At 48.6% G+C, this 26,909-nt stretch overlaps 1 protein-coding gene across 8 annotated transcripts in view; it reads right to left on the reverse strand.

Moving 5' to 3' along the window:
• The window catches only part of SYT6 (synaptotagmin 6), a 64,214-nt gene that overhangs the window by 31,069 nt on the left and 6,236 nt on the right, over positions 1 to 26,909 (reverse strand). For 5 of the 8 annotated variants that reach the window (XR_008380048.1, XR_008380047.1, XM_053590520.1 and 2 more), the window contains exons 2-3: positions 15,890 to 16,155; positions 13,860 to 14,418 (exon numbers count right to left, since the gene is read on the reverse strand). Coding sequence is in view for 5 of the 8 variants with exons in the window: in XM_053590520.1 (XP_053446495.1) it covers positions 13,860 to 14,418; positions 15,890 to 16,146 (816 nt within the window). In the remaining 3 variants the exon portion in view is untranslated. Of the gene's footprint in view, positions 1 to 13,859; positions 14,419 to 15,889; positions 16,463 to 26,909 lie in introns of those variants that run through there. The other 3 variants (XR_008380049.1, XM_053590523.1, XM_053590522.1) reach the window with 1 other exon arrangement.

Genomic DNA, 26,909 nt, shown 5'->3' on the forward strand with positions numbered 1-26,909 from the left:
CTTAGGGAACACTCACTCCCTAAAGAAAGCTGGGTGACTGCCCAGTCTTGGATAGGATTTACTAAAAAAATAGAAGAAGAAGAAAGAAAGAAAAAGCCCTGTCAGCAAGACTCGGAATTACAGAGGCATTTGCTGCTTGCCTTTCCCCCGGCCTCTTTTTCTCCCTAAACCAACCAAAAGGGCCCTGATGCAACCAGGTTGGTCCTCTTGATCTCCCCCATAAAAGTCACCTCAGAGGCCCAGCCCTTCACTGGCAAAACACCGGCTCAGGGGCTGCCCTCCCAGAACAGCTCGCTAGCTAGCTCAAGTCCTCCTGAGCTACACTCCCCTTCCTTGGGGCCCTCTGGGGGCTGGAGGTCCCCTCCTTCCCACTCCCCAGCCAACTGTTGGCTGATTAATCTGAGGTGCTGATCCTGGGGAAGTGCTTGGCAGGGCCCCTCACAGAGCCACTTAACAAGAGGCCCATAGGAGTGACTCAGCTGGAGTCACTCACTGCCAATGTGGGGGAGGCATTTTCCAGCAGGTGCCTCAAGTCACAAAGCCAGCTCTGTCCCCAACTTTTCAAGGGAAATGCTTATCATGCTGTCATGACACACCACCAGAGCTGTTTTTCTCTCTGGAAGTTGGACTGTTCCTAGCACATGGTCCAATGTGTCACTACAAAGATATGAGTCAACCAAAGGCTCCAGGAGGGATGGACTCACTCAGCCCCGCAGGGAAGGAGCCCCAAGCCAGTGCTGTTCTGGAATCCAAGCAGGAGTCAGGTAGGGACAGCCTCATACTCTCCTCTTCATGAAGAGGTGACCTCCCTTATTCAAACAAATACAGAGCCTTTCTGGGGACAGCAGTGAGGGGTTCCTGAGAAGCCTGGCCAGATGGGAAGGGTGGCTGAAGCTCTCTCTCTGGAGTCTTCCCGTTTGTCCTGTTGGGTTTTCTTTTCAGTTCTAGGTGCCCTTTCATGTTCTGTCCCTCTAATCTCTTTAGAACCCTAACCCTGAACCCTCCTCCTGGTTCCTACAGCATCTGTGAACCATCCTGGCACTGTAAAAAAGGACATCTCTAAATGCTAAGGGTGAACAAAATAACTGCAAATGACAATGGCCTCAGAGTCTTCAGCCACTGGGCTCCGGCCCCAAAGGGCTGGGCTGCTTATACAGGCCCCTGCCTGGGTTCTTCCTTGACATTTGTCTGTGGTCTCTCCTTTTTTTTTTTTTTTTTTTTTGTAGAGACAGAGTCTCACTTTATGGCCCTCGGTAGAGTGCCGTGGCCTCACACAGCTCACAGCAACTTCCAACTCATGGGCTTAAGCGATTCTCTTGCCTCAGCCTCCCAAGTAGCTGGGACTACAGGCGCCCGCCACAACGTCCGGCTATTTTTTGGTTTTGCAGTTTGGCCGGGCCAGGTTTGAACCCGCCACCCTCGGTATATGGGGCCGGCGCCTTACCGACTGAGCCACAGGCGCCGCCCTGTCTATGGTCTCTTAACAGCCTTCTCCATCCTTGGCTGGGGCCTCCTTCTCAGGCCTCATTTCAGCAGATGGACTGGCCTGTTCTAAGCTGGCTGGCAGAACTGGGGGGCTGAGATGGAAAGTGGCTTCCCCCATCTCCAGCCCCTGAGGAGGGGCCACTCCACCGCACAGAATGCTGTGGCCACAGCAGTTCTAAAGTAGGTAGAAAAGAAATACCATTTAAAACCACGGCTGCCATCTGTGGAGGGTGGAGCCTGGCAGAGGCAGCATAACGATCTCAGGGTCCCCCTGCTCCTAGAGAAGCTGGCCAATTCCAACTAAAACCTTTGAAATGTGGGAAGATGAGCCGGAATGGTGCCGGCCGGGGCTGGAGAGAACTAAATCTCCCAAGGGGTGAGTCTTGTTCTCTCATCTCCTCCTGATCTCACTCCCACTCCCTCCCACCCCAAACTACCCTCAGATGCATTCTTTGTGATGAAAATATAAAACCACTCCTAGAGAAACCAGTCTCATGTCAAAGATGTTGTTGAACTCCAAGCTGTGTCAAGCCCAGACCTTTGGTGGGATGGAAATCTACAATGATAGTCTTTCAAAGCAATCATTGGTGTTTCTCAGGCTGTCAGGACCAAGGGCAAGGCCAGCCTATGCTGGCCAGAGAGAGGTGAATATTGGAACATCTTGCCCTGTCCCCTTCCATCCCAGGGGCTGTTTCTTGCCCTATTCCTTCTTTCCAAGGTCATGTGAACTTCATAGAAAGCTCTCCACCCCCCAAGTTTGGATGCAGCCCTTGGGGGACCATCAAGGTCTTGGAGACTTTGACCAGAAAGGAAGATATTAAATATTTGCAGAGAATTAATAGGTGTCAATTCAGACAAAAGAGGAAAATGTGGCTATAGGGGACAACTGATGAGGATGAATGAGGACCAGATGGCCAGAGGATGGAGGGGAGAGGGGCTGGCTGCGATAGAAACCACATTTTTCTATATTTCTGCTGACACAGAAACCTCATACAAATATGCCAGCAACTGGATTAGTCTGACCTAGGACTCCATATCCTGCTTTGTCTCCACCTCCCTCTAATATATAAATATTCATTCACATACAGTGGGGTGGTTTAGGGAGAGGGTTAGCTGGCTCAGGCTGATGGATGGCCTCTTTCCTCCCTGGTTTTCCTGCTGGTGGGGCCTGTCGCCTTGCCTGTTCCCAGTCTCAGTAGATCTTCCTTGCACGGAAGAGACAACTTTTGGCAGAGGGACTGTAGTCTTTCCTCTGGGCCCTTTGCCTTGGACTCAGGTTTTCTGCAGAACAGAAAGGTTGATGGTACAGAGTGAAGGCAGTGAGTGGGCAGAGGGCTGGGAAGGAGAGGCAGGAGTGAGTGAAACACAGAATGTGAGAATTCCCTATAAAACCCTCAGACAAGGAAGGCTGTAGAAGGGCTCTCCTGAGACCTGGCTTCAGGGACCAGATTTGCCTTGACTCACTCCTTGAGCCACCCTGAGCCAGCCGTGTGACTTTTCTCAACTCAACTTGCTCATCTGTGGCAGGAGGAGGTTGGGCCAGATCCTCTCTGAGGCTCTTACCAGTTCTGAACTTCCCCAAGTCCATGACCACATGGAGGCACAACACTGTGGTCTGCAGGACAGTGAGAAACTCCTCAGGGCTGCTCCAGCCATAGTCCCAGCCCATGACCCTCACCTCTCTGCATCACTGTGGATCCAGGGAATTCAGTACAGTCCCTTCCCCCTGAATGAATCGAGGAGTTCAAATGTCTGTGACAATGCCCAGAGGGGAAATGTGGCTGTTGCTTCCCTTGTGACCAACTAATCTCTCTCCAGGAGAAAATGTCATTGTGTGTTATCAGGCGATGGAAACAATGAGACAAATACATATGCTCTTTGCAGACAGGTGGGGGGCGGCCCAGGAAGTGCCTCGGTGTTGGAGGAACAGATTTTTGTTGATGCATAAGCTTGTCACCTAATGATTTCCCATTCATTCTCTTGTAAGAGAAAGATTATATATTTGTGCCATCCAGAGGCACAGCATACTAATGAGGGACATGTTGGGCCAGGGGCAGGCCAGGGTTGGCTTGCCCACCATCTCTATGCCATAGCAAGCTGCGGTCTGGCTGCCAGAGGGAGACAGGCCTTCAGGAAGCTAGCCTGAGTGGGCAGTGGGGATGCCTGGATGCTAGGGAGCTTGTCAGGGTGAGAGTGGCACTGTCTCCGCTGTCTGGGCCTCCAGCAGCTTTGTAAGGCCAGTTCCTTGGAAGCTGCAGGGAAGGACCTATTGTGAAAGGCCAAGTTTAGAAATGACTTCAAGAAGAACACCCAAGGCCAGCAGAGCTGAGCAACTCTGCTTACAGCCAGGTCAGAGCCCTGTCTGGACTCATTAGCTTTGTTTTCCAGCACCACATGGGAAACCTTTAACCCCCTTAGACCCAAAAACAGCTACGGGTCCCAACTGACCCAAGTGAAAGGTGTGGAGGGTTGGTGCACACCCATCACTGCTGCAGGAGGAGAATGTTGTGGACTTGGAGTTCTCACCTATGATGGAGGGGGGAGACAGGCTGTCACATAGCTTTAGGATGTGTGACCCAACTCCTGGACCAAGCCCGGATGACCCTGGTGAAGGCTGTACAAGGGATAGAGCTTGGACCCTAAACCTCTCCTTTTCCTCTTCTGGGTTCTTGATGAGTTTTTAGCAACCCTTTTCTGGGGGAGACTTGGCCTATGGAGCAGTCCCAGAAAAGTCAAAGTCCTCTTGGTTTCAGAACTGGAGCCAGACACATTGAGCCATATTCTCAGAGTCTGAGCTTTGAGCACGGAGGGACCTCCCAGTGCACCCTTCCCCCAGTTCCCTCCCAGCCACTACAGGATAGGAGCTCTGAGGCTGGGGCTGCCATTCTTATTATTCTGGAGCAGAAGCTGCTCCTGGCTTGATGTCCCATCTGACGGAGAAATCCTCCCAGGAATGCTGTGGCTCTAGGAAGAGGCTGGGAAGAGGCTCTGCCCCTCCTCCCCTGTTCAGTGAAGGAAGCAAAGGGAAGTTCCCACCCGGTTGCCCGAGGACTTGTGGGGGAGGGGATGAACATTTCTACCTACCAGCTTCCTGAGGGAGGGGTGCTAGCAGGGGACAAGGCAATCCAGAGAATAACGAGCATAATGAGGCCAGGCCTGAGGGAGTGGTGCAGATGAACTTCCTGCAAAGACACCCAGGCTCCACCGCTTCTGCTGGGCAGCAGGTTAACAGGGAGCCTCGGCCCTGCTGGCCACCCAAGTGGCTTCTGACCCAGGTGGGTGGAGGTCAGGCAGTCAGAGGGTCACAGCCAGAGCTCACTTGGGTTGCTCAAAGAGGTGACAGGGCTGGCTGCCTTCCTGCATTATGCATGAAAGGAGTGCTTGGGCTGCACATGGGCCTGGAGAGAAGTCTTCTGAGTTTGGGCAAGCCGCCCAGGCTCAGGCACACCTGCTGGGGCTTCTGTGTGACCCTGATTTGCCCTGTTGGCCTCTTTTGGAAAGCTCGCTCTCTGCTTCAATCCTGGTCTGGACAGGGATGTGAGAATACAGACAATTGGAGATTGATGGCAGAATTCTAGGAACACTGAGGCTTGCTGCAAATTCCTGATGGAAGGGGAGGTCTTTCAGCTGGGGCTGCTCACTCCAATCCCTGCCCCCACCCCCACTCCAGCTTTAAGGTATGGCCCACAGCTGGCACCCTGCCAAACCCATCTTCCTAGGCCTTTCAATTGCATTTCAAAAGCTACACCCTCCAGAAATTTTCCCTAAAATAACAACAGCCCATGTCCCAGTCTTCCACAACTGATCTTCCCTAAACAGGCCCCACCAAAATGGCTCTTGTCTGGGCCAGTGATGGTCTCCTTGATGAACAAAATAGTTTTCAGCCTGCATTTTACTTGATTTGTCATAGCATCTGATACCATACATCCTTCCTTCTGTGGTCTTGGAAACACTTTCATTGTTTCTTGAGATACATACCCTCCTGGCTCCCCTCCTAGTTCACTGGGGCAAGTTTTCAGTCTCCTTTGCTGGTTTTCCCTCATGGCCCCATATCAAATATTAGGTGTCCCGGGACTCAGTCCTGTGTCCTCTTCTATCTAAACTTATTCCCGCTGGGGTCTCGATTGCTTTCACGGCTTTTAATACCATTTGTATGCTGATATCGCCTAAATTTGGATTCTACATCCAATTTCCTACTCAACATCTCCACTTAGATGTCCAAAAGATAAATCAAATACAACTGTCCAGATCTGAGCTCCTCATCTTCCTCCCCAAATGGGTTCTTCCTCCAAGATTCCCCAACACAATCAATGCTAATTCTATTCTGAGTTGCTCAGGCAGAAAATCTTGAATCTTCTTCTCTTTCTCTACACTTATATCCTCCACTCCACCTGTCAGCCAAAACTGCTGGTTCTACTCTCAAAATATATTTAGAAGTTAGCCACATCTTACATCTCCATCACCATCCTCGGTCAAGAACTCTTTTCTTGACAAAGGCTCCCGCTGACTTCCCTGCCTTGGCTCTGATTGGATACAGTTGTCTAATCAGAGCCTGGCAGGAAGAGGGATCTCTCTAAACTTTTACTTGCAGAGCCTTATTAACCTCTCCCAACCCTTGGCCTCTCTCACTTTATCTTCTGTGCTTTCCCCTACCCAGCTCCTTTTCTGCTTTAGCCACATTGGTCCCCTGCTGTTTTTTGGTCAAGCCAGGTGCCTTCCCACCCCACAGCCCCTGCATTTCTTTCTCTCTGCCTGGACCTCTCCTCCTCCAGATATCTGCATGGTTCACTCCTTCTTTTCCTTCAGGTCTACTCAAATGGTGCCCTTCAGGGAGGTCTCCCCTGCCCGCCCTGTTTTACCCTACGATCTCCCTTCAACTCACCCTTCCGAACCCCTCCCCTCCTATCACACTCCCCAGCTTTAATTTCTCCCTGCCATTTATCTCTCTCAGACATACTGTATAACTTAGTTAGTCGCTTGCCTTCCTCTGCTGGAGTGTCAGCCCAATGAGAGCAGAGACTTTGTTGACTACAGAATCCTCAGTGCCAGGACTGTGCTGGGTACCTCGCTCATGCTCAGACAGATAACTGCTGAATGAAACAGTTCCCGAACTGTTCCTCTTTTAACTTCCTCAGTTCCCCTTTTCCTGGAAATCCTGTCTGCTCCTTCATCTGGCTGCGGGTATTCCCCAAAGCTCAGTTCTGGGTCTGGAATTCTTCCTTCACCTGTATCCCTCACCCCATTCATTCACTCTTCTAGTTTCAATAATCACCTCTATCTCCCCTTTTTCCTTTTAATGCAATTTAAATAATCGTTCCTTTCATTACAGTTTTACTTGCTCTGAAAGCCCTGTTCAACTGTAAGCTCCTTGAAAGCAGGGGCTATATCTGTCTCTCCAATGCCCAGTTGTTCTAGGACCCACGTATGTTCTTGGCAGGCTCAGTGAAGATGCCTGTAGTGGATGAAGATTCAGGACGCTTCCCTCTCGCTCCTGCCTGCCTCCCAGGTCTCCCAGAATGACGCAGGAGCCTGACTTCTAGGTGGACACTTAGAAGGCTCTGTGTCACGCTGCTGCTCAGTGTGCTTTTGGAAGTCTTCATCCCAGGGTAGTTTAATGAGTCATAGTGGATCAGTAAGCCGATTCTCTGCTCTACTTGAAAAAGCCTTTTGTGGCCGCTCCTAGATCTCATTTGACTTAAGTATGTGGGTGTGAGAAGAACATGCAACTGAGGTATTTTCTGGCAAAGAAGGCAATTCCATTGCCTTCCCTTGACATGCAGGGCCAGCGAGGACCTGTGTGTCCCCAGAACAACAGAGCTGCTTTCCTGCCTCCCCAGTCAGACTCTGAGGCCTTCGGACTGGAGTTGAAGTTGGACTCCAGCCTGGTGCCTGGGGTATAGTATCCATACCACAAGTAGTTATTACACACAAAACAGGGAAGTTCTCTCTAGGTCCTTCCCCCAATACAAAGAAGATAGAGAAACATACTCCCCCTCCCTGAGTCTTCTGTCACTCTCTGTCCTTCCTGTCATCAAAGCTTGGCCTAAAAATTTCCTTTTCTAGAAAGTTTTCCAAAGCAGTCTCATCTGACTTTGATTTCTTTTCTTGGTTTTCCTCAGTACTTCTGCACCTGACTGGGGGTACAGCAGACTACATAGTTGTACTGCAAGTGTCCTGAACTGTTCTGTCCCTGAGTGCGTGTCCTGGGTAGGAGGGCTCGGGGGTCTGGGCCTGTGCACGCTGCTGACGAGGGCTCTTTCTTTGCCATTCTTTCCACAGCCGAGCCCAAGGCTCTGTATTTAACAAGTGCTCAATGATGCACTGACCAGCACATAGTTGGCACTCAAATATCTGTTAAGTGAAAGAGGATGAATGTCAAACCCAGTGTTCACAGAATGAATATTGGTTAAAAGGTAAAGGAATCCAAGGGTCAGAACAAAACCTGCTCCCAAAACAACCAGCTTTTGAGACAAATGAGGGAATGTAACCAGCCCATACACAAAACAAAACAAAACAAAACAAAACGTACTCTTCTGAATTCCTTGAAGAGCTGCACAATTTCAGTGCCTATTTTCTGTCCCAATGAGCAATGCAATCACTTCCTCTGGCCACACAAAGATCATGGGTTCTGTTGAAGACTGGACTTCAAATCTTGGCTGTACCACTTTCTCTCTGGGTGACGTTAATAAGTCACTTAACCTCAAACCTTTTCTTCTTTCTTTACATGTAGCAGACAATCATAGAGTTGTAGTGAGGATGAAATGTGATGGAGTAGATTGTGCTCCTGGACTCTAGGAGGGGCTTGTCAATAGCAGCCTGCATATGGCCGGTAAATAGGGATCTGAAAGAGACCAGGCCAGAAGGACTGAGTGCCCACATGGGACTGTGGCTCATTGGACAAGGAGGAGGAAGGGTGGATGGCGGGGTGTCCCTGTGGCAGAAACCTCCCAGAGGACATTCCCCAGGGGCTTGAAGAGAGGACAGACTCTACTGGCATTTAAGGTAGGGGAGGGGATGTCTGGACATTCTGCCCAGTGGCCTATCACTCTCTGGTTTAAGCCTTGGCTATGGTGACTGGACTTCAAGGTGCTCTGCTCTGTGACAGCAAGAGGGCCAAGAACGTCTCCATGGGAGAAGCTGAGATTCTCAGAATTAGGGACATGGTTTAACACCAAGGAGAATGCAGCCCCGAGAGGGGACGTCACTTTCCAAAGTCACACACGTCATAGCTAAGACAAGAAATAAAAAAGAACAGGAAACAGTCAGAAAAGCTGGCAGGGAGAGAAGGGGAAGGTGGGACCCAGGAGCGGTTCAGAGGTGACCCACAGGCTGAGCCACAGGGGAACGGGGCTTGGCAGATTGCTCTGTGTCAGCCACTCTAGGTAGCTCACGTTTTGTTTCACTTGCTACACGTAATACCGTGAGAAGCTGGCTGCCATTATTCTTCCCATTTTGCTGATCTTAAAAGTGAGACACGGTTAGGATAACATCTCAAGGTTTGGAAGCTAGAATATGTAGAAACTAGAATGCAAACAGGTTTGTTTGGCACCAAGGCCTGAGCTCTTTCTGCACAGCTCTGCCCATTCCCAAGCGAGTGGCTATTTAACGACATACAACCTGTCTTCTTCCCTGCAGACCTAAATCTAGGCCCCTGGAAGTATACGGTGTCCTCCACCACCACCCCCCAACACGTGCACACATGCACACACGCACACTCACACACAGGCACACACATAGACGTGCACGCACACAGTACACTCGGACCCGGTGGGGGCCTAGTGAGGCAGGAAGATGACCGAGTCCATTAGTGCACCAAGCACAGCACATATTTATGGCCCCAATTACAGCCTTCGCTTCCCGCTGCAGCGAAGGAGCAGCTACAGTGACGGGAATAGTTGTGTGCACTGGGGTCTGAGGCCTCTGTAGCAATAACTACAAGATTACAGAGATGTTAGCAAACCCTGGTGACGGCAGCTCTATTATAATGATAAATCTACAGCTTTATATAGAAATAATGAGACTGGGGGCAGGAGACGGGGGACGGAAGAGCAGGTGCTGTTCTGATCCGCCCCGTCTGCCCGTCCCGTCTGCCAGCTGGCTGCTTGAGCTGTTCTTTGGGACGGCATTTCAGGAATGCAAAGGTAAGGTGGCACCGAGACATGGCACTCAAAGCTCTGGCTGGATACACAGTGGCAAATCCCTGGGAATGCTTCAGACACCAGCAGGGCCCTCAGGCAAGCCAGGCGGGAGGAAAGGCAGTGGAGCTTGGGGCAGCCCTGCCCAGGGCTAGAATGGATGCAGTGAACTCCCAAGATTTCCCTCCTAGGCCTCTGTTGCTTGATTCAGTGGAAACCCAGAGGCCTCCAGCTGCCCTCCAGCCAGTGGGGCACAGGGCAGCCAGACTTCCCTCCAGAGCAATCCGGGCTGGGGGAGTGAGTGTCCCTGGCTTAAGATTTGCAATTAACGAAGAGCTAGACTCCCTGGGTGTGTACCTCCCCTTCATAGCCCTGAAGCTCAGGGTTCAGCGGCTGTGAGAAAACAACAGAAAGCTTCAGATGTGGCTCTTTCACACCAACAGGGGCACCATTCACTGCACTTAATGTGACCACAGAACAGGCTCCTGAGACCCCTTTCTCACAGCCCCTTTCCTTTTGCGCAGCCTGTGGGTCACCCTCTGCTTTGTCCAGTCTACCTGATCTGACTGGTTATTCTTGGCCACCCAGATGCAAACCGTCTACTTGATTCATACCCCTGAATGAATGCGCAGACTGGTCTCTCCCCACCAAGTTGGCAATACCCATTTTCAAAATTCTACTTGAGCTTCTTTTCCAGGAAGCCTTCCCAGGTTAACTGGGCCCTCTACCCCCAGCTCCAACTGCTTCTTTAATAATCCTTTCCTTGGGTGTTGACATATAGTTGTAATTGAATTAAGTAAGCCATTGGTCACTTATCGATGACCTGAATGTGCCGGTTCTTACACTCAGCCCTGAGGGAAAATATAAGAGAAAGTCCAATGCAGGACATAGCCATTCCTGAGCCATTGGGGGGGACTTTACAAGACAGAATGTGATTCAGGACATAACTGAGGGATCTGGAGAATATATTGGGGGCGGGGAGCAATTGCTGTGAAACCAGAAGACCATGAGGAGGACAGCTTTGGGCAGGCTCTGAACGGTGGAATTGGTTTTGGGCCAGGCAGAGGAGGGGGACAGGCCTGCCTGACAGAAGGAACCTGGTGGGCAAAGGCAGGAGGCAGGAAGTTCAGGCAGGGGAGCTGCCGGGGGTCCTTAGCTCAGGTCCAAAGGGCAGCTCTGGGAACGGAATCTGGCATGTGGGAAAGATAGGAGCCCACTGTCAACTGTGCCCATCTGTACTGTCCCCTGTTGCGCTGGCCACATGATTGATTTCATATACACTGAGTGCTCTGCCATCCCTGACTGTGACTTGGGCCTCCCTGGCCTACAGATAATTAAATTTTGTAGTCAGCACCATACAAAAGGTAAACATACCAGCTCTCTTGGCTCTCTTCCCTCTCCTTTGCTTGAGTCCTTGCCTGCCAGGGTGATGACCTGCTCCTGAGAACCATGCCTGCAGGTGGAGGGCCCCAGGGGACTCACCGGAAGAGGACTGTCCAGCTCTGACTGTGAGTAAGGCCAGGTGTCTGAGCATGGTCCTCAGCTCTGCAGCTTTGGAAACTCCTGGGCCTGGACTCCCTCTGTTCCTGGCTATAATGCTTCTTCTTCCTCCTCCTATCGGGGTATTTGTACAAGTCCTTCCCCACCTAGTTTAATTCTGCTCATCTCCTTCCCAGCTGTCTAATGCTCAGGGATCTTATAACTGCAGACAGTATGTAGCACTGGCCGCCCTGCATTGCTAGTCACTGTGAGGACATTGCTTGTCTCTGTGATTTGATTATGCTTTTGTGGGTCAAAGAGGCTATTTTTTATCCCAGCCTCACCCCAACCCCCACCCCCACCCTGTGCCTGGCCCAGGGTTCCTAGGAGGAAGAGATGGAGGAAGACTATGGTGATATTGACTGAGGGTGATGGGGGTGAGTTGATTTGTGTGGTGCTCTTGGATCCATCTGCCTCTTGGGGAAGCTGGGGTAGGGACTGGGCACGGGACTGGGGCAGGGAGAGCCACAGCAGCTCTAGGGTATGAAAATTTCCATCCTGGAACTCAGGTCTGGAGCTAAAGGCATAATATAGGAAGGTGGGGGCTCTAGTAGGAAGCAAAAAGGCTCCTGGGGGACTGGGCTGAACTCCGTTTCCTGTAGCCTCTGGCTCTCACCTGCCTGTCTGGGCTGCGGCCTCACTGTGAGGACAGAGTTGCTTTTCACTACCTACACAGTCACCATAATGAAGCTGCTGCCTTATAAGACCACAAGGGACAAGCTACACCAGATGTAAACTTCACAGTGATTTATAGAGCAGAGCTTCCAGGCCTGGGGTGGCGCACAGCTGCTGTTCTGATCCGCCCCGTCTGTCCGCCCCGTCTGCCGGCTGGCTGCTCGAGCTGTTCTTAGGGATGGCATTTCAGGAATGCAAAGGTAAGGTGGCACCGAGACACGGCACTTGACTTGGCATAAGTCAGCACAAGCTATGACCACAGGGTGTCCCAGAGACCCTTCCTAGGGTGGAAGTGAACCCATCAAGCTTTCTGTCTTTGAACAAATCAAGATCTGTACCATTTGCCCACCAGGACAGGGCTAATTTTCCAAGCCTCTCTCCTCAAAAATTCAATCCAGAGATACCTGAGTACTAACTGTCCAAAGGGAGGTCTGCAGACAGAGTGGGTCACCTCTTACAGATATGGTGCAAGAAATACCCAGGAAGACACTCAATCGGTTAGCACTTGAGGCCTCAGACACGAGGACCCTGGAGCTTGGGGGAAACAGCCCTGTGAGCTCCCCGTGGGTTAGATGGGCTTAGAGAGAGGCACACCAGCTACCCCTGCAGACCACAGTTACACAACTTCCTCCGTCCCATGGGCTACACACACCATCTATGCCAAACCAAAGGGCTCTGGACAAATCTGTCCTCCCTTTTCTTCAAAGCCAGCCTGAGTCTTTGCTCTTCAAAACTGTCCCTGGCTAATTCCAGTTGGTTGTGAACAGCCCAGCTCTCATGTGTGGATTAGCTGCGTCTCCCTCTGAGACAGCCTCCCCCATCCCCAGTCTGCACCAGGAAGACAAAGCCTAAGAGAAGGGACTCTGTTGGTGCTGTTAGGTCATGAGGTCTCTGCAGATGTCCTTCTGGGCACATGGCAGGATTGCTTAGCCCCTGCCCCTTGATAGTAGTACTTGCGATGTGTCTTGCTTTGGCTAATGAAATGTGAGTAGAAGTGACATGGGTGGCTTCTGCATGGCAGCTTTAAGAAATAGCACATGATACGCCACATCCTCTTCCCCTGATGTTTACTTAACTGTGGGAGCCCGTGTCCACATGGAGCCTCTGTCGGCTTGGATCCCTGGGTACTGGAGTGGAGCAGGGCTCCCAGCCAAGCTGCAGAGCTCACGTAAAATGAACAAAACATAAACCTTGGTTGTCTTAAGCCACAAAATCCTAAGAGTGTTGCTGCAGCATAGCTTGGTTCATCCTGATTGATATCGCCTGACCTTGGTCTTCTATTCTAAGCTTCTAACACACATCAAGGCCCTCGGTAGATGTTGTTGTCTGATTCAGTCCATAGGCCTGGCCCAACCCTTCCTTACCCATGAGCAAAGGTACACGTAGCATAATTTTATAGGCAGCAAAACTGAGGCCTAGTGGATAGGAAGAACCACCTCAGAACATGCACTCAGAAGCCACAGATAGTTCAGGCGCTGTGGCTCACGCCTGTATTCCTAGCACTCTGGGAGGCCGAGGTGGAAGGATCCCTTGAGCTTAGGAGTTTGAGACCAGCCTGAACAAGAGTGAGACCCTGTCTCTATTAAAAACAGAAAAAATGAGCTGGGTGTTGTGGTGGGCATCTGTAGTCCCAGCTACTAGGGAGGCCGAGGCAGAAGGATTGCTTGAACCCAGGAGTTTGAGGTTGCTGTGAGCTGTGATGACACCACAGCACTCTAATCAGGGTGACAGAATGAAACTCTGTCTCAAAAAAAGCCCAATAAAAACCCAGCGAAAGAAGCCATGGATAAAATTCCCTTCCCTTCCCATCCCCCTAGAAACTCTGCTGTCCACCACCCCAACCCGGGGCAGAGTGCAAGGAACTTCCCAGGGCAGGCAAGGCCATCAGGCAGCTTCCAGAATCCCTCTTCACATCCTGAAGGGCAAAGGCCCATTTGTCTCTAGGGGGGAAGGAGGCTGGGGACATGTCCCACCCAACTCAGAACTGCAAATTCTCTAGAAGCCAAGGGAACAGAGTGTACTCACACTCGTGGCATACTGGATGTCCTTCCAGATGGAAGTCTCCCGGGACAGGTCAGAAGCCTCAAAGAGGTTGTCCAGGATGACCTCACCGATCATGTCGTGGCGGGAGAAGCGGTCGAAGTCGAAGACGCTGAGGTGCAGCTTGCGGTCAGCCAGCTCCTCATAGGGCACGGGGAAGTGGAAGTTCTCGTCAAAGGTGGGGTTCAGGGTCTTGCGGTGCACCCGGGTCTGCAGCTTGCATTTGCGGTCGGGCAGGAGGTAGATCTTGACGTAAGGGTCAGAGCTTCCGCAGAAGTCCTTGGCAGGGAGGTCGAAGGCCTTCAGGATGCGCACGATCAGGGTCTCGCTCTCATAGTCGTAACGCAGGCTGAAGTTAATCTTCCCGCAGCTCTTGGTGGCCTCGGACTTGGCGTCGTCCCCGTCCACTGACTTCTGCTTGTACAGCTCGGGCTTGATGCGGCCAATGCTGGTGGGCTGCTCTGCTGCCGGCGGCAGCTCATTGCCGTAGTCTACGCTGGAGACATGCATCTGCCGAGGCAGGTGGCGCTTGAAGGATGTGTGCCTGGCAGAGGGCAGGAGGGGGCGGAGAGAGCATGGTCAGGGCTCGGGGGAGGGCAGTCCTGGTGCCCCTGGTTCACCCTATCCTTGGTTGAGCCCGCTTTTCCTTTGCACGTGCTCTGCGTGCAAGGGAGTTGAGAGCATTATATGTCTTAATATATGTGAAGAAGCTGGAAGGGTCCCTGGTACAGAGTAAGCTCTATAAATGTTAGCCATTGCTATCATCATTTTTCCTGCTCTTCTGTTACTTGCTTTCTAGGTTTCTTTCCTAGGAGACTTGACTCCAATTTCCCCATTAAACCATAAAATCCCTTAGGGAGATGACCATCATGTCTTACCCTCAGTGTGGCACTCCCTTCATCACCATCATCACCGCTACCACCATTTATTGAGTACTTACTATATGGCAGGTAGTGAAGTGGTCAAAGCCCGGGCTTCAAAGCCAGACTGCATAGGTTAATTTTGGCTCTGCCACTTTCTGCCTATATGATCTTGGGCATGTTATTCAATCTCCCTGTGCTATAAAAATATTAATTGCATAGGACTGCTGTGAGGGTGAAGTGAATTAAAGCATGTAAAGTACTTTAGTATAGGGTCGGGGATAAAATAAATGATATTACGTGTCAGCTCTTGTCATCAGATGGATTCTTTCACTGGTTCCACACAACAACCGTATAAAAGTGATTAGCCCTGTTTTATAGTTGGAGAAAGTGAGGCTCAGGGAAGGTAAGCAACAGACCCAAAGCCAAACTCTGTCAGTGTGATCCCAAGTTCTTTCACTCCCGGTCTCCAGTCTGAAGACAGGGCCTCCTTCCCTTGTGTTGGTCCCCTGGGAGCCTGGAGAGATATTGCAGGGACCCAGGAATCCATCAGGGCCCTAAGTTTTGAGTTAATACAATGCTGTGTCTGAATTTAGTGTGGGGGTTTGTCATGAAGTGTTTCTTGTTGCTGTTTTCAGTTCAAGGATGACATATGTACAGCGCTGTCATGCATAGAACCTGAAAGGTCTTCAAAGAATATACATTATCCAGCTACTGGAACTCTCTTGCCTTATCTCCCACACACGGCAGACTCCAGCTATGAGCCTTCACCGGCACATCCCTGAGCACACCTTGAACTTTTCTGCCTCTGAGCCTTTGCTTGTTCTCTTCTCTCTGCCTGAAGCCTTTCCTTCCAAACACCCAGCACTCCCCTCCACTACTCTCCCATTCCTCCCACACCCACACACATCCTGAGTGCACACCACACACCTCAAAGGTTTTCCTTTCATGAAATCTTTTCCCATGGCCACTTCCTAGTCGACCGCCCATCACAGATCACACCATCTGACATTTTTCAGTCAAAGGATATGTGTTATTTTTTCTGTCTCTGATCCTCCCAGGCTGGAATCTTGTGAATGTATTAATTAGGGTAGCTTGGATATTGGGGCGGGGAGAAGGGGGCCAGGTTAGGGAAGGGAAGGGTCCACGCCTCACCTGGTGGATGACGCTGGCTCTGTGGTTTGTCGCTGCAGCCGCGTGTGACGCATGATGTGCTCCTTCACTGACATCTGCACCTCGGCTGGGATGTCTGGGGACGTGTGGCTGATCTTCACAGCCGCCTCCAGGAAGCCCAGGCCACTTGGGTCCTTCAGCTTGTCTGCCATGGTGCCTCTGGAGCTGGGGCTCTGGAGGGCCTCCAAGGTGGGGTTAGCGGAGGAGGGACTGGAGGCCTCCTTGTTCCTCCAGGGCATCCAGCACAGCTTCCAAAAGAGAAAGAGAAAAACTGCCACCAGGGCCACGCCACACACAATAACTACCACTGCGAGGAGGCTGACAGAGCTGCCTGCCCTCGGCACGAGCCGGGCAAGGAGGGACAGAGACAGACAGAGGCGGGGAGAAGTGGGTGAGGGTGTTGGAAGAGGGGGCACACAGAAGGGACAAAGACGGAAGAAGAGAAAAGAATGGTCGTGAGAAAGCTGCCAGGTCAGACGGAGAGATGGTTTCAGGGTTGACTCTTGATTGTCCACTTTGTGAAATGTCTGTAACCTGCGTTTATCCCAAGCATCATCCCCCTACCTCCTGGCCAGCGTGGGGAACACCAGGGTTGCCTCCCCTACTGCCTATAAAGGAAAGTAATTTAAATAGCAGCCTAAGCAAATGTGCGAATTCTGGAAACATTCCGTTCACATTTGGATGCTGTGTGAATTTGTATTAGAGCTGTTAGTATGGCCAGACTTAGAGTCATTTCTGTATACAGCTCTTTTCCTTAACAGGCTGTGAGGCCCTGTGGGTAGAGGCTGGCTAACTCGGCTTCGCTTCCTTATCCCACCCCCAGGGAGCCCGAGACAGGAGCTCAATAAACACTGAGTTGACTTCAAGTGAATAAGATGGGGCATAATCTCTTTAAGGGTGGGGATTAATTTCTTCTGGACTCCCAGAACTCTGAACATAGTAGGTTCAATAAATACTTCTATTAAGTTGGAATCCAATCCACACGTTATATTTCAAAGCTAACTACAGGCACACCTTGTTTCATTGCGCTCCCCTTTATTGAGCCTTGCAGACACGGCATTATTTTTTCAAATTGAAGGTTTGTGGCAACCCTGCACCAAGCAAGTCTTCTGGTGTCATTTTTCTAACAGCGCGTGCTCACTTTACGCCTCTCCATCACATTTCGGAAATTCTCACGATATTTTATTATTATATCTGTTATAGAGACGTGTGGTCCGCGATCAGTGATGTTACTATTGTTACTGTTTTGAGGCACCGTGAACTGCATCGATGTAAGATGGCAAACTTAATCAATAAATGTTGTGCATGTTTTGACTCTTCCACTGAATGGCTATTCCCCTCCTTGGATTTTCCTATTCCCTGAGACACAACAATATTGAAATTAGTAAATTTCCTAACTCTACAATGGCCTCTAGGTGCTCAAGGGAAGGGAAAAGTCACACATCTCTCACTTTACATCTGAAGCTAGAAGTGATTAAACTTATCAAGGGAGGAATGCCAAAAGCTGAGATAGGCCTAAAGCTAGACCTCTTGTGTCAAACAGTTAGCAAAGTTGTGAATGCAAAGGAAAAGTTCTTGAAGGAAATTAAAAGTGCTACTCCAGTGAAAATACAAATGATAAAGCAAAACAGCCTTACTGCTGATAAGGAGGTCTGGATAGAAGATCAAACCAGCCACAACAATTCCTTAAGCCAGAGCCTAATCCAGAGCAAGGCCCTGGCTCTCTTCAGTTGTATGAAGGCTAAAAGAGGAACCCACAGAAGAAAAGTCTGAAGCTAGTGGAAGTTAGTTCATGGGGTTTAAGGAAAGAGGCTGTCTCCGTAACACAAAAGTAAGAGCAGGTAGTGCTGATGCAGACACTGCAGCGAGGTATCCAGATAACCTAGCTGAGATAATGAAGGTGAATACACCAAACAGATTTTCAATGTATAAGAAACAGTCTCCTACTGGAAGATGATAACACCTGGGACTTACACAGCTAGAGGAGAAATCAATGCCTGGCTTCAAAGCTTCAAAGGACAGGCTAACTCTCTTGATAGGGGCTGACACAGCTGGTGACCTTAAGTTGAAACCAACGCTCGTTTGCCATTCTGAAAATCTTATTGCCCTTAAGAATTATGCTAAATCTACTCTGCCTGTGCTCTATAAATGGAACAACAAAGCCTAGATGACAGCATATCTGTTTACAGCATAGTTTACTGAATCCTTTTTTTTTTTTTTGTAGAGACAGAGTCTCACTTTATGGCCCTTGGTAGAGTGCCGTGGCCTCACACAGCTCACAGCAACCTCCAACTCCTGGGCTTAAGTGATTCTCTTGCCTCAGCCTCCTGAGTAGCTGGGACTACAGGCGCCCGCCACAACGCCCGGCTATTTTTTGGTTGCAGTTTGGCAGGGGCCGTGTTTGAACCCGTCACCCTCGGTATATGGGGCCGGGGCTTTACCGACTGAGCCACAGGCACCGCCCTTTACTGAATCTTTTACAACCACTGTTGAGACCTACTGCTCAGAAAAAAAGATTCGTTTAAAAACATTATTGCTCATCGACAATGCACTTGGTCATCCAAAAGCTCTGACAGACCTATACAATAAGAGGCATGTCGTGTTCATGCCCAACACAACACCCATGCTGAGCCTATGCATCCAGGAGTCATTTCAACCTTCTTATTATTTAAGAAATACATTTTTGTAAAGCTGTAACTGTCATAGATAAAGCAAATGCAAAGTAAATTAGGCAAAGTAAATTGCCCACTTTAATTGGAATCTGGTCAAAGTAAATTGAAAACCTTCTGGAAAGAATTCACCATTCTAGGTACCAGTAAGAACATTTATGATTCCCGGGAGGAGGTCAAAATAGCAACATTGACAGGAGTTTAGACGAAGTTGATTCCAACTCTCATAAATGACTTTGAGGGCTCGGTGCCTGTAGCTCAGCGGCTAGGGTGCCAGCCACATACACTGGGGCTGGCAGGGTCAAACCTGGCCTGGGCCTGCTAAAAACAACAATGACAATTACCACAAAAAATAGCTAGGTGTTGTAGCAGGTGCCTGCAGTCCCAGCTACTCGGGAGGCTGAGGCAAGAGAATCACTTAAGCCAAGAGTTTGAGGTTGCTGTGAGCTGTGATGCCATGGCACTCTACCGAGGGCAACAAAGTGAGACTCTGCCTCAGAAATAAAAAAATAAATAAGGCTCAGTGCCTGTGGCTCAAGTGGCTAAGGCGCCAGCCACATACACCTGAGCTGGCAGGTTCAAATCCAGCCTGGGCCCACCAAACAACAATGACAGCTGCAACCAAAAAATAGCCAGGTGTTGTGGCGGACACCTGTAGTCCGAGCTACTTGGGAGGCGGAGGCAAGAGAATCGCTTGAGCCCAGGAGTTGGAGGTTGCTGTGAGCTGTGATGCCACAGCACTCTACCCAGGGCAACAGCTTGAGCTTCTGTCTCAAAAAAAAAAAAAAATAATAATAATACATAAATAAATAAATAAATGACTTTGAGGAGTTCAAGTCTTCAGTGGAGGAAGTAACTGCAGACGTGGTGGAAATAGCAAGAGAACAAAAATTAGAAGTGGAGCCTGAAGGTGTGAAGGAATTGCTGCAATCTCACGATAAAACTTGAATGGAAGAGGAGTTTCTTCTTATCAATAAGCAAAGAAATGGTTTCTTGAGATGGAATCTATTCCTGGTGAAGATGCTGTGAACGTTGTTGAATTGACAACAAAGGATTTAGAACAGACTTAGTCGATAAAGCAGTGGCTATGTTTGAGAGAATTGATTCCAATTCTGAAAGAAGTTCTACTGTGGGTAAATTGCTAACAATCAGCATTACATGCTACAGAGAAATCACTTGTGAAATGAAAAGTCAATTTATGTAGTAAACTTCATTATTGTCTTACTTTAAGAAATTGCCACAACCACCCCAACCTTCAGCAACCACCATCCAGATCTGTAAGTGGACATCATCATGGGGGCAAGACCCTCCACAGACAAAACATTATGACTTGCTGAAGGATCAGATGATCATTAGCATTATTAGCAATAAAGTATTTTTAAATTAAAGTATTTACATATATTACACATAATTCTATGGCACACTTAATAGACTACAGTGGAAATGTGACTTTCATATGCACTGAGAAACCAAAAAAAAAAAAATTGTGTAACTTACTTTACTTTGATACCCCTTTCCCCGAAAATAAGACAGTGTCTTATTTTCAGATGTGCTCCCAAATATGCGCTAGGTCTTATTTTCAGGGGACGTCTTAGCTTTCCTGTGAGTAGGTCTTATTTTCGGAGGATGTCTTATTTTTGGGAAAACAGGGTATTTGCTTGATTGTGATGGTCTGTAACCAAACCTGCAGTATCTTAAATGCATGCCTGTACAAATGATTTCTATAGCTGTCCTTTTCCGTAAAACTGGTATTTTTAGTGTTGTCATAGGTTTGGAGGTGGGCACTCACTGCCCTAACCTCCAGCCCACCCATGACCACAGTGATCAGATGGCCATTATCTCGGGAGAGCTGTGAGGGATGCCTCCCTTCACAGGAAATTGTCAAGCAGACCTCTCATCCCACTTCCCTCCCCAAATCTTGGATGAACCTTTGAACCTAAGACCTCTTCTCACTCTGAGCAGAGAAGTCAGAAGGCTCAAAGCCAATGGCATGCCTGGCAGTGTTTGCAAAAAGTCACTTGTGGCCAGAAGCAGTGGCTCATGCCTGTAATCCTAGCACTCTGGGAGGCCAAGGTAGGTGGATTGCTTGAGCTCACAAGTTAGAGACCAGCCTGAGCCAGAGGCTCATCTCTAAAACAATCATCTCTAAAACAATAGCTGGGCGTTGTGGTGGGTGCCTGTAGTCCCAGCTACTTGGGAGGCTGAGGCAAGAGAATTGCTTGAGCCCGAGACTTTGAGGTTGCTGTGAGCTATGACACCACAGCACTCTACCAAAGGTGACAAAGTGAGACTGTCTCCAAAAAAAGGAAAAAGTCACTTGTGGACGAGCCAGCAGAAAAGTTTCATCTGGCGTCTATAATGATTGAAAAGTTAGGACGTTCCATCATCATCATCACCCCAGTTCTGGCTTCTCTGGAAAAGATCAATGAGTTGGTGACCGCACATGTGCCCCTGCAAGGGTGTAGGGTATGTTCTTACCAAGTCAATGCTCAGCTCCTTGTTCCTTGCCTGGCCCCTATTGGCTTGTGAGTTTGCAGCCCCTGGATCAGCCTGTTCCAGTACCTTAAAAATTTTACCATTTAAGGTGAGAAATGATCCTACAGGTACTGCGCCATGCTGTGCTTTTATAGCTGGGAGCCGAGAGGGGACTTGCCTGGAGGGTCACACACAGAGCAGAGTCCAGATGTCTACCTGGCATTCTCTCCTCTGCCTCTGATTAAACTGTGGGCGACCCTAGGCTACTACATCCCTGTGTTTTTCCCATGTGTCTGACCCAGGGCCTTACATAGAAACTGGCATGTGGGAATGAATGAGTGAATGAACTAATGGCACATAAAAGGGTGGTAATTATCTCACATTGCAACCAAGTTCAGCCAACATTTACTGAATACTGGCCATGTACCAGGTTCTGAACTAGGCGTGGAATACACAGATGCCCACGTCCCTCCTGGGGGGATCTAGGGGACTGTCATAGCACACAGGGAACGCTGTCCCACACCCAGAGGAACTGAGAAGGAGGGGAGGCCATCAGCTGCTCTCTCTGGGAAGCCAGCACCGCCTTTGGATTCCCTTGCTGCAGGTTATTTACCTGGCTCAGGTGCTTCCTCCACAAATAGAGCAGAGAATCCTCAAGCTCGGAGCCACCTCCCACCCCTCTCCCCAACTCCCAGCCCAGCTTCCTGATCAGAGATATGGGGGCCTTTTCCTGGCCAGGGAGCTGGAGTTAGTCCTTAGAGACTGCCAGGAACCAAGAACGTTGATTCTAAATTAACGTCTAGACTAACGGTCTCCAGTGTGGTGTGCAAACATCTCAGGGGCCCAGAGGGGGGAAAAAAAACCTAGGTTATTTAAATACTTATTATCTTAAAAGAAACCAAAGCTTTGATATATAGGTTCATTGTAACAATAGCATTTTATTATTGGATTTATTTATTTATTTAGAGACAGAGTCTCAGTGGCATCCTAGCTCATAGCTAAGAGACTCACTTAGGCTCAAGTGATTTTCTTGCCTCAGCGTCCCGAGTAGCTGGGTGCCCGCCACAGTGCCTGGCTATTTTTAGAGATGGGGGTCTCTCGCTAGCTCAGGCTGGTCTCGAACTCATGAGCTCAGGCGATCTACCCACCTCAGCCTCCCTGAATGCTGGGAGTGAGCCACCGCACCTGGCTTATTATTGGGTTTAGTTCATTTATTCAACATTACTATGTCCAGACTTTAAAGTATATTTTTATATGTTCATTCACTTAATCCTCTCCAATGAAACAGATATGATTATTATCTTCTTTTTACAAGTATGGAAACTGAGACGTAGAAGGTTAAATAAATGCACAGATCACACAACTAGTAAGTGGTAGAACTGGGCTAGAAACCAGTTTCTAGTCAGTCCGGTGCTGCAATGTCACCTTTGTAGAACATGTATGTAACTTGGGAAGGAATAAACATATATTGGTGGTACTAAGTCAATTTTTTTTTTTTTGCTAAATAATTTGGAGACCAGTCTTCAGCTCCTTATCTCACCAGGATCACCAGGAAAACTACCACAGATCCGTATCCTTACTCCACATAGCGGACCATTCCCAGACCCATCACATCTGTTCTCTGTTACAGTTGTTTTGAATTCATTCTCAGCAATATGAGTCACCTTAAAACAAAAGGTATTTCTAGGGCTTTGCTTCCCTTTGATCATACATCTTACTTGTTCTGATAATAATTAGAATTTTAATGAGAAGTGGGGTGTAGGGGGAATCCAGAGAGCATAGAGTGCATTTAAATGTTCAGCCTGACAAAAAACTGAATTCATAAATGAATAGAGAGATGGGGGAAGGGTGCGAGCCAGTTGAATCAGTTCTCCCTTGTGTGGTTCCTATTTAGATTGCTTCTCCACGTGACCCTCAGCTGTGGTTCCCTTGGAGCTGTGATCAGAGAAGGCAGAGGGTACGGATTATCAGTAGTCAGCACCCAGCACCCAAGGCTGGTAACAGAAAACCAGGAGACCCTTCGGGCCTGAAGAATCTTCTTCCAGAATCAGGAAAGCCAATAGCATCTCACCGGCAGGCAATGAAAGGAGAATTAGGTCTGGAACTGAGAGAGTTCATCCTCACAGGGGGTGCAAGGTGGTTGGGCGGGGAGTACTGTAGAGGATTTAGCCCCTTTAAAGTCACTATATGCGAATTCAGACAGTTCTCACCCCCTGGTCAGGGGTACATTAAGTTTAGGAAGGGGTGTAGGCTCCTGTAATGTCCTAGGGCAGTGATTTTCAAACGGTATGCCATGGCCCACTGTTGGGCTGTGAGATGATCTTAGTTGTGTGGTGAAAATTTTTAAGTCATTTGTTAAATTATTTTTGAAAGAATTTCAAAGCACAGTAAGTATATTCCTTTATTTACTCTTTTTTATTAATATAATTTAAGTGTGCCATGGAAGTTTAACTATAGGTTCAAGTGTGCCAAGAGATTTTTAAAAAAGTTGAAAAACACCAGCCCAGCCTAGGGATATGCTAAAGCCTAGATGATCTAAGATATGTGACTTCTAAGACATGTGACTACTCAGGCGGGCTGGGGCCAACCACTGAGAAATGTTACCCCCTAGGAAACCGCAAGTGCACAAATAGCCTTCAGAACCTCTTTGCTACTCACATCTTGTTCTAACCTTGACCCTGTGAGGCAGATAGAACTCTGATGCACAACTCTGCTACCTTTCTGCATCCTGATCCAATGTTCTTCCTATTCATACCGTGTGTTAGCTTCAGGACAAGAGAGAGGTAACCCTCTAGTAAGGGAGAAAGTGCTCAGCACAACACTGAACCAGAGAAAGTACTTCCTGAGTATTTACTTTCTTCTTCCCTCTCTTCTTCCTTCTTAACTTCCCCTTCAGCCTAGAGAGAAAGAAGCACAGGAGAGCCAGACTGGGGTCATTCTATGTCCACCTCCCCTGGTTTTAAACTGTGTGACTTTGGCAAACAATGCAAGATATCTCAGCCTCAGTTTTCTCATCTGTAAAATGGGTATAATAGTCGGAGTGCAGTGGCTCACATCTGTAATACAGGAAGCTGAGGCAGGTGGATCGCTTGAGCTCAGGAGTTCAAGACCAGCCTAAGCAAGAGCAAGACCTCATCTCTACTAAAAAATAGAAAAAATTAGCTGGGTGTTGTGGCAGGTGCCTGAAGTCCCAGCTACTTGAGGAGGCCGAGGCAAGAGGATCTCTTGAGCTCAAGAGACTGATGTTGCTGTGAGCTATGATGATGCCACAGCACTCTATCCAGGGCCACAGAGTGAGACTCTGTCTCAAAAAATAAAGTTACAGGGCGGCACCTGTGGCTCAGTCGGTAGGGTGCCGGCCCCATATACCGAGGGTGGCGGGTTCAAACCCGGCCCCGGCCAAACTGCAAAACCAAAAAATAGCCGGGCGTTGTGGCGGGCGCCTATAGTCCCAGCTGCTCGGGAGGCTGAGGCAAGAGAATCGCTTAAGCCCAGGAGTTGGAGGTTGCTGTGAGCTGTGTGAGGCCACGGCACTCTACCGAGGGCCATAAAGTGAGACTCTGTCTCTACAAAAAAAAAAAAATAAAGTTACATAAAATAAAATAAAATGGGGGTAATAATAGATTCTACCTTGTAAAGTCACTGTGGAGTTTAAAAGAGATCAAAAGTGCTGACAACACCCGCCAAACAACAATGACGGCTGCAACCAAAAAATAGCCAGGCATTGTGGCGGGTGCCTATAATCCCAGCTACTTGGGAGGCGGAGGCAGGAGAATCGCTTGAGCCCAGGAGTTGAAGGTTGCTGTGAGCTGTGATGCCACAGCACTCTACCCAGGGCGCCAGCTTGAGGCTCTGTCTCAAAAAAAAAAAGTGCTGACAACAACACCTAGAATTTAGTAACCAATATAATAATTATTACCCATTGTTATTAGCTATACCCAGTCTAGTTCTGAATATCCCTTAGTTTTGAAATTTGTTTAATAGGCAGAATATCTCCAAGCCCTGAACACTAATAAATAGAGATAGCTTTAACCTTATCATTATAAACCAAGAACAATATTACTAGCAGAAATAATATAACTATTTCATCCATAAATAATGTAACTCTCTTTATCTCTAGACATAATACATACTATATTAAAGATCACACATCTCCAAGTTTTTCTATTAATATTCATCTGCTTGCTACTTTCCGAGTTGTTTTGTTGTTACTATCAGCTGGTGAACACTAATGAATTCCAAAGGAGTAAGAAGAGGTTCATGGGAGAAAAATAATTTGAGAACATCTCATGCTCTTGCAAAGTTTTCTTGGAAATTGTAGGAAAGAAGTCCCTTCTTCAACATTCATTGTTAAATATCTCCATTCGGGTTTCAGAGGAGCTCCAGTATTCCACGGGCATCTGGTTTGGTAAACCACAGCAGTGAATTATCCAACGGCCTCTGGGAGAGAACAGAGCTATAGAACTAAGCCTTGGAAACATTCCCAGTGACATGGCTTTGTACAGGGAGGGGCACATGGCTCCTAGTCCTGGCTGGGAGACTGGACTTCACAAGCAACTCGGGTGGGCACCAGTGCCCTCATGACCACAGGGCACCTGCCATCTACACTGCTTCCTAATTGTATGACTTTGAGCAAATTATCTAACCTCTCCAAATCCTGGTTTCCTCTTTTATTTAGTGAGGATTCTAGTTACCTCACCTCACAGAATCACTGTGAATATTAAGCAAGCGAAGACTTTGAGCACAGTCCCTGGTAGGTGGTGAATGTCCCCCAAATGTAAGCTGCTGTTATTCATCATGTTTTGGTTTTTGGAGGAGCATAACAGTTTGCTGTGTACAAAACAAAGCTAAGCCTCAGAGAGAGACAGGGAAGGGAGACACGAGACAAGAGGGCAAAGAATCTGTGGGACCTTAGTCCCTTCTCCTCTCCTGGGAAGGTAAGAGCCCCCAAAGGCCATCAGGGCAGGACCTGCTTGTCCCCTTAAATGAGACTATGGCCAGAGTAATGTTCCACGCTCTCCTTTCTCTTCCAGAAAGTGCTTCATTATTCATTAGCAGCCCAGAGTTTCTTGTCTTTCTCGATGACACTTCTTTCTCCAAAGACAGCCCTGGAGCCCCCTCCCCTTGTCTCCACCCATAGTGTTAGGATTCATCAGCAGTTTTCCTCGCCTGCTATTGGTCCCATTTTTCTGATGGGCTCCCACGTCAGGAAAATCCATTTTGTAACAGTAACGGGCATTCTCACTAACAGATTGTAATTGAAAAGGTAAACTGGGGAGATGAAGCAAAAAGAAAGGATCATTTCCCCCACTCACACCAAGCCAGAGAAGGCTGGTTTCAGGGCCTGAGATTGCTGCTGGACCCTTAGAAACACACAGGGCCAAGGCTGTGGAGAGCAGGAGCGGCTTTGGCTGAGGACACAGACACAGACCAGAGACATAGACAAAACACAGCCTGGAGACTGGATAGCAAGTGACACAGAGGCCCAAGAGCCTGGAAGAACTACACTTCGTCTAGGAAAGGAAGAGAAGCTGGGCAGAACCATTAATATTAATTCTAAAATACCACTTGTTATTTATTTCTACATGATAAGCCCTATGATCCTTACATTATCTAATTAACCTTTGCAGCCTCCCTAAGAAATTGGTATTCACCTCTCAAAGATAAACCAAGTGTAGAGATGTTAAGTGACTAAGTTCTTCAAGAGTACAATGCAATTAAGTGGAAAAGCTAAGATTCGAACCTAGGATTTTCTGATGCCAAAGGCTGGGCTCTTGATCCAGGCATGTGAGGGGACTGAAAGTTGAGCTGTAGAGTCCTAGGCTGGGCAGAGAAGCTGGAGAGGCATTTCTCAGCTG

Source organism: Nycticebus coucang, chromosome 5, assembly GCF_027406575.1.
Source record: "Nycticebus coucang isolate mNycCou1 chromosome 5, mNycCou1.pri, whole genome shotgun sequence".
Classification (NCBI taxonomy): domain Eukaryota; kingdom Metazoa; phylum Chordata; class Mammalia; order Primates; family Lorisidae; genus Nycticebus; species Nycticebus coucang.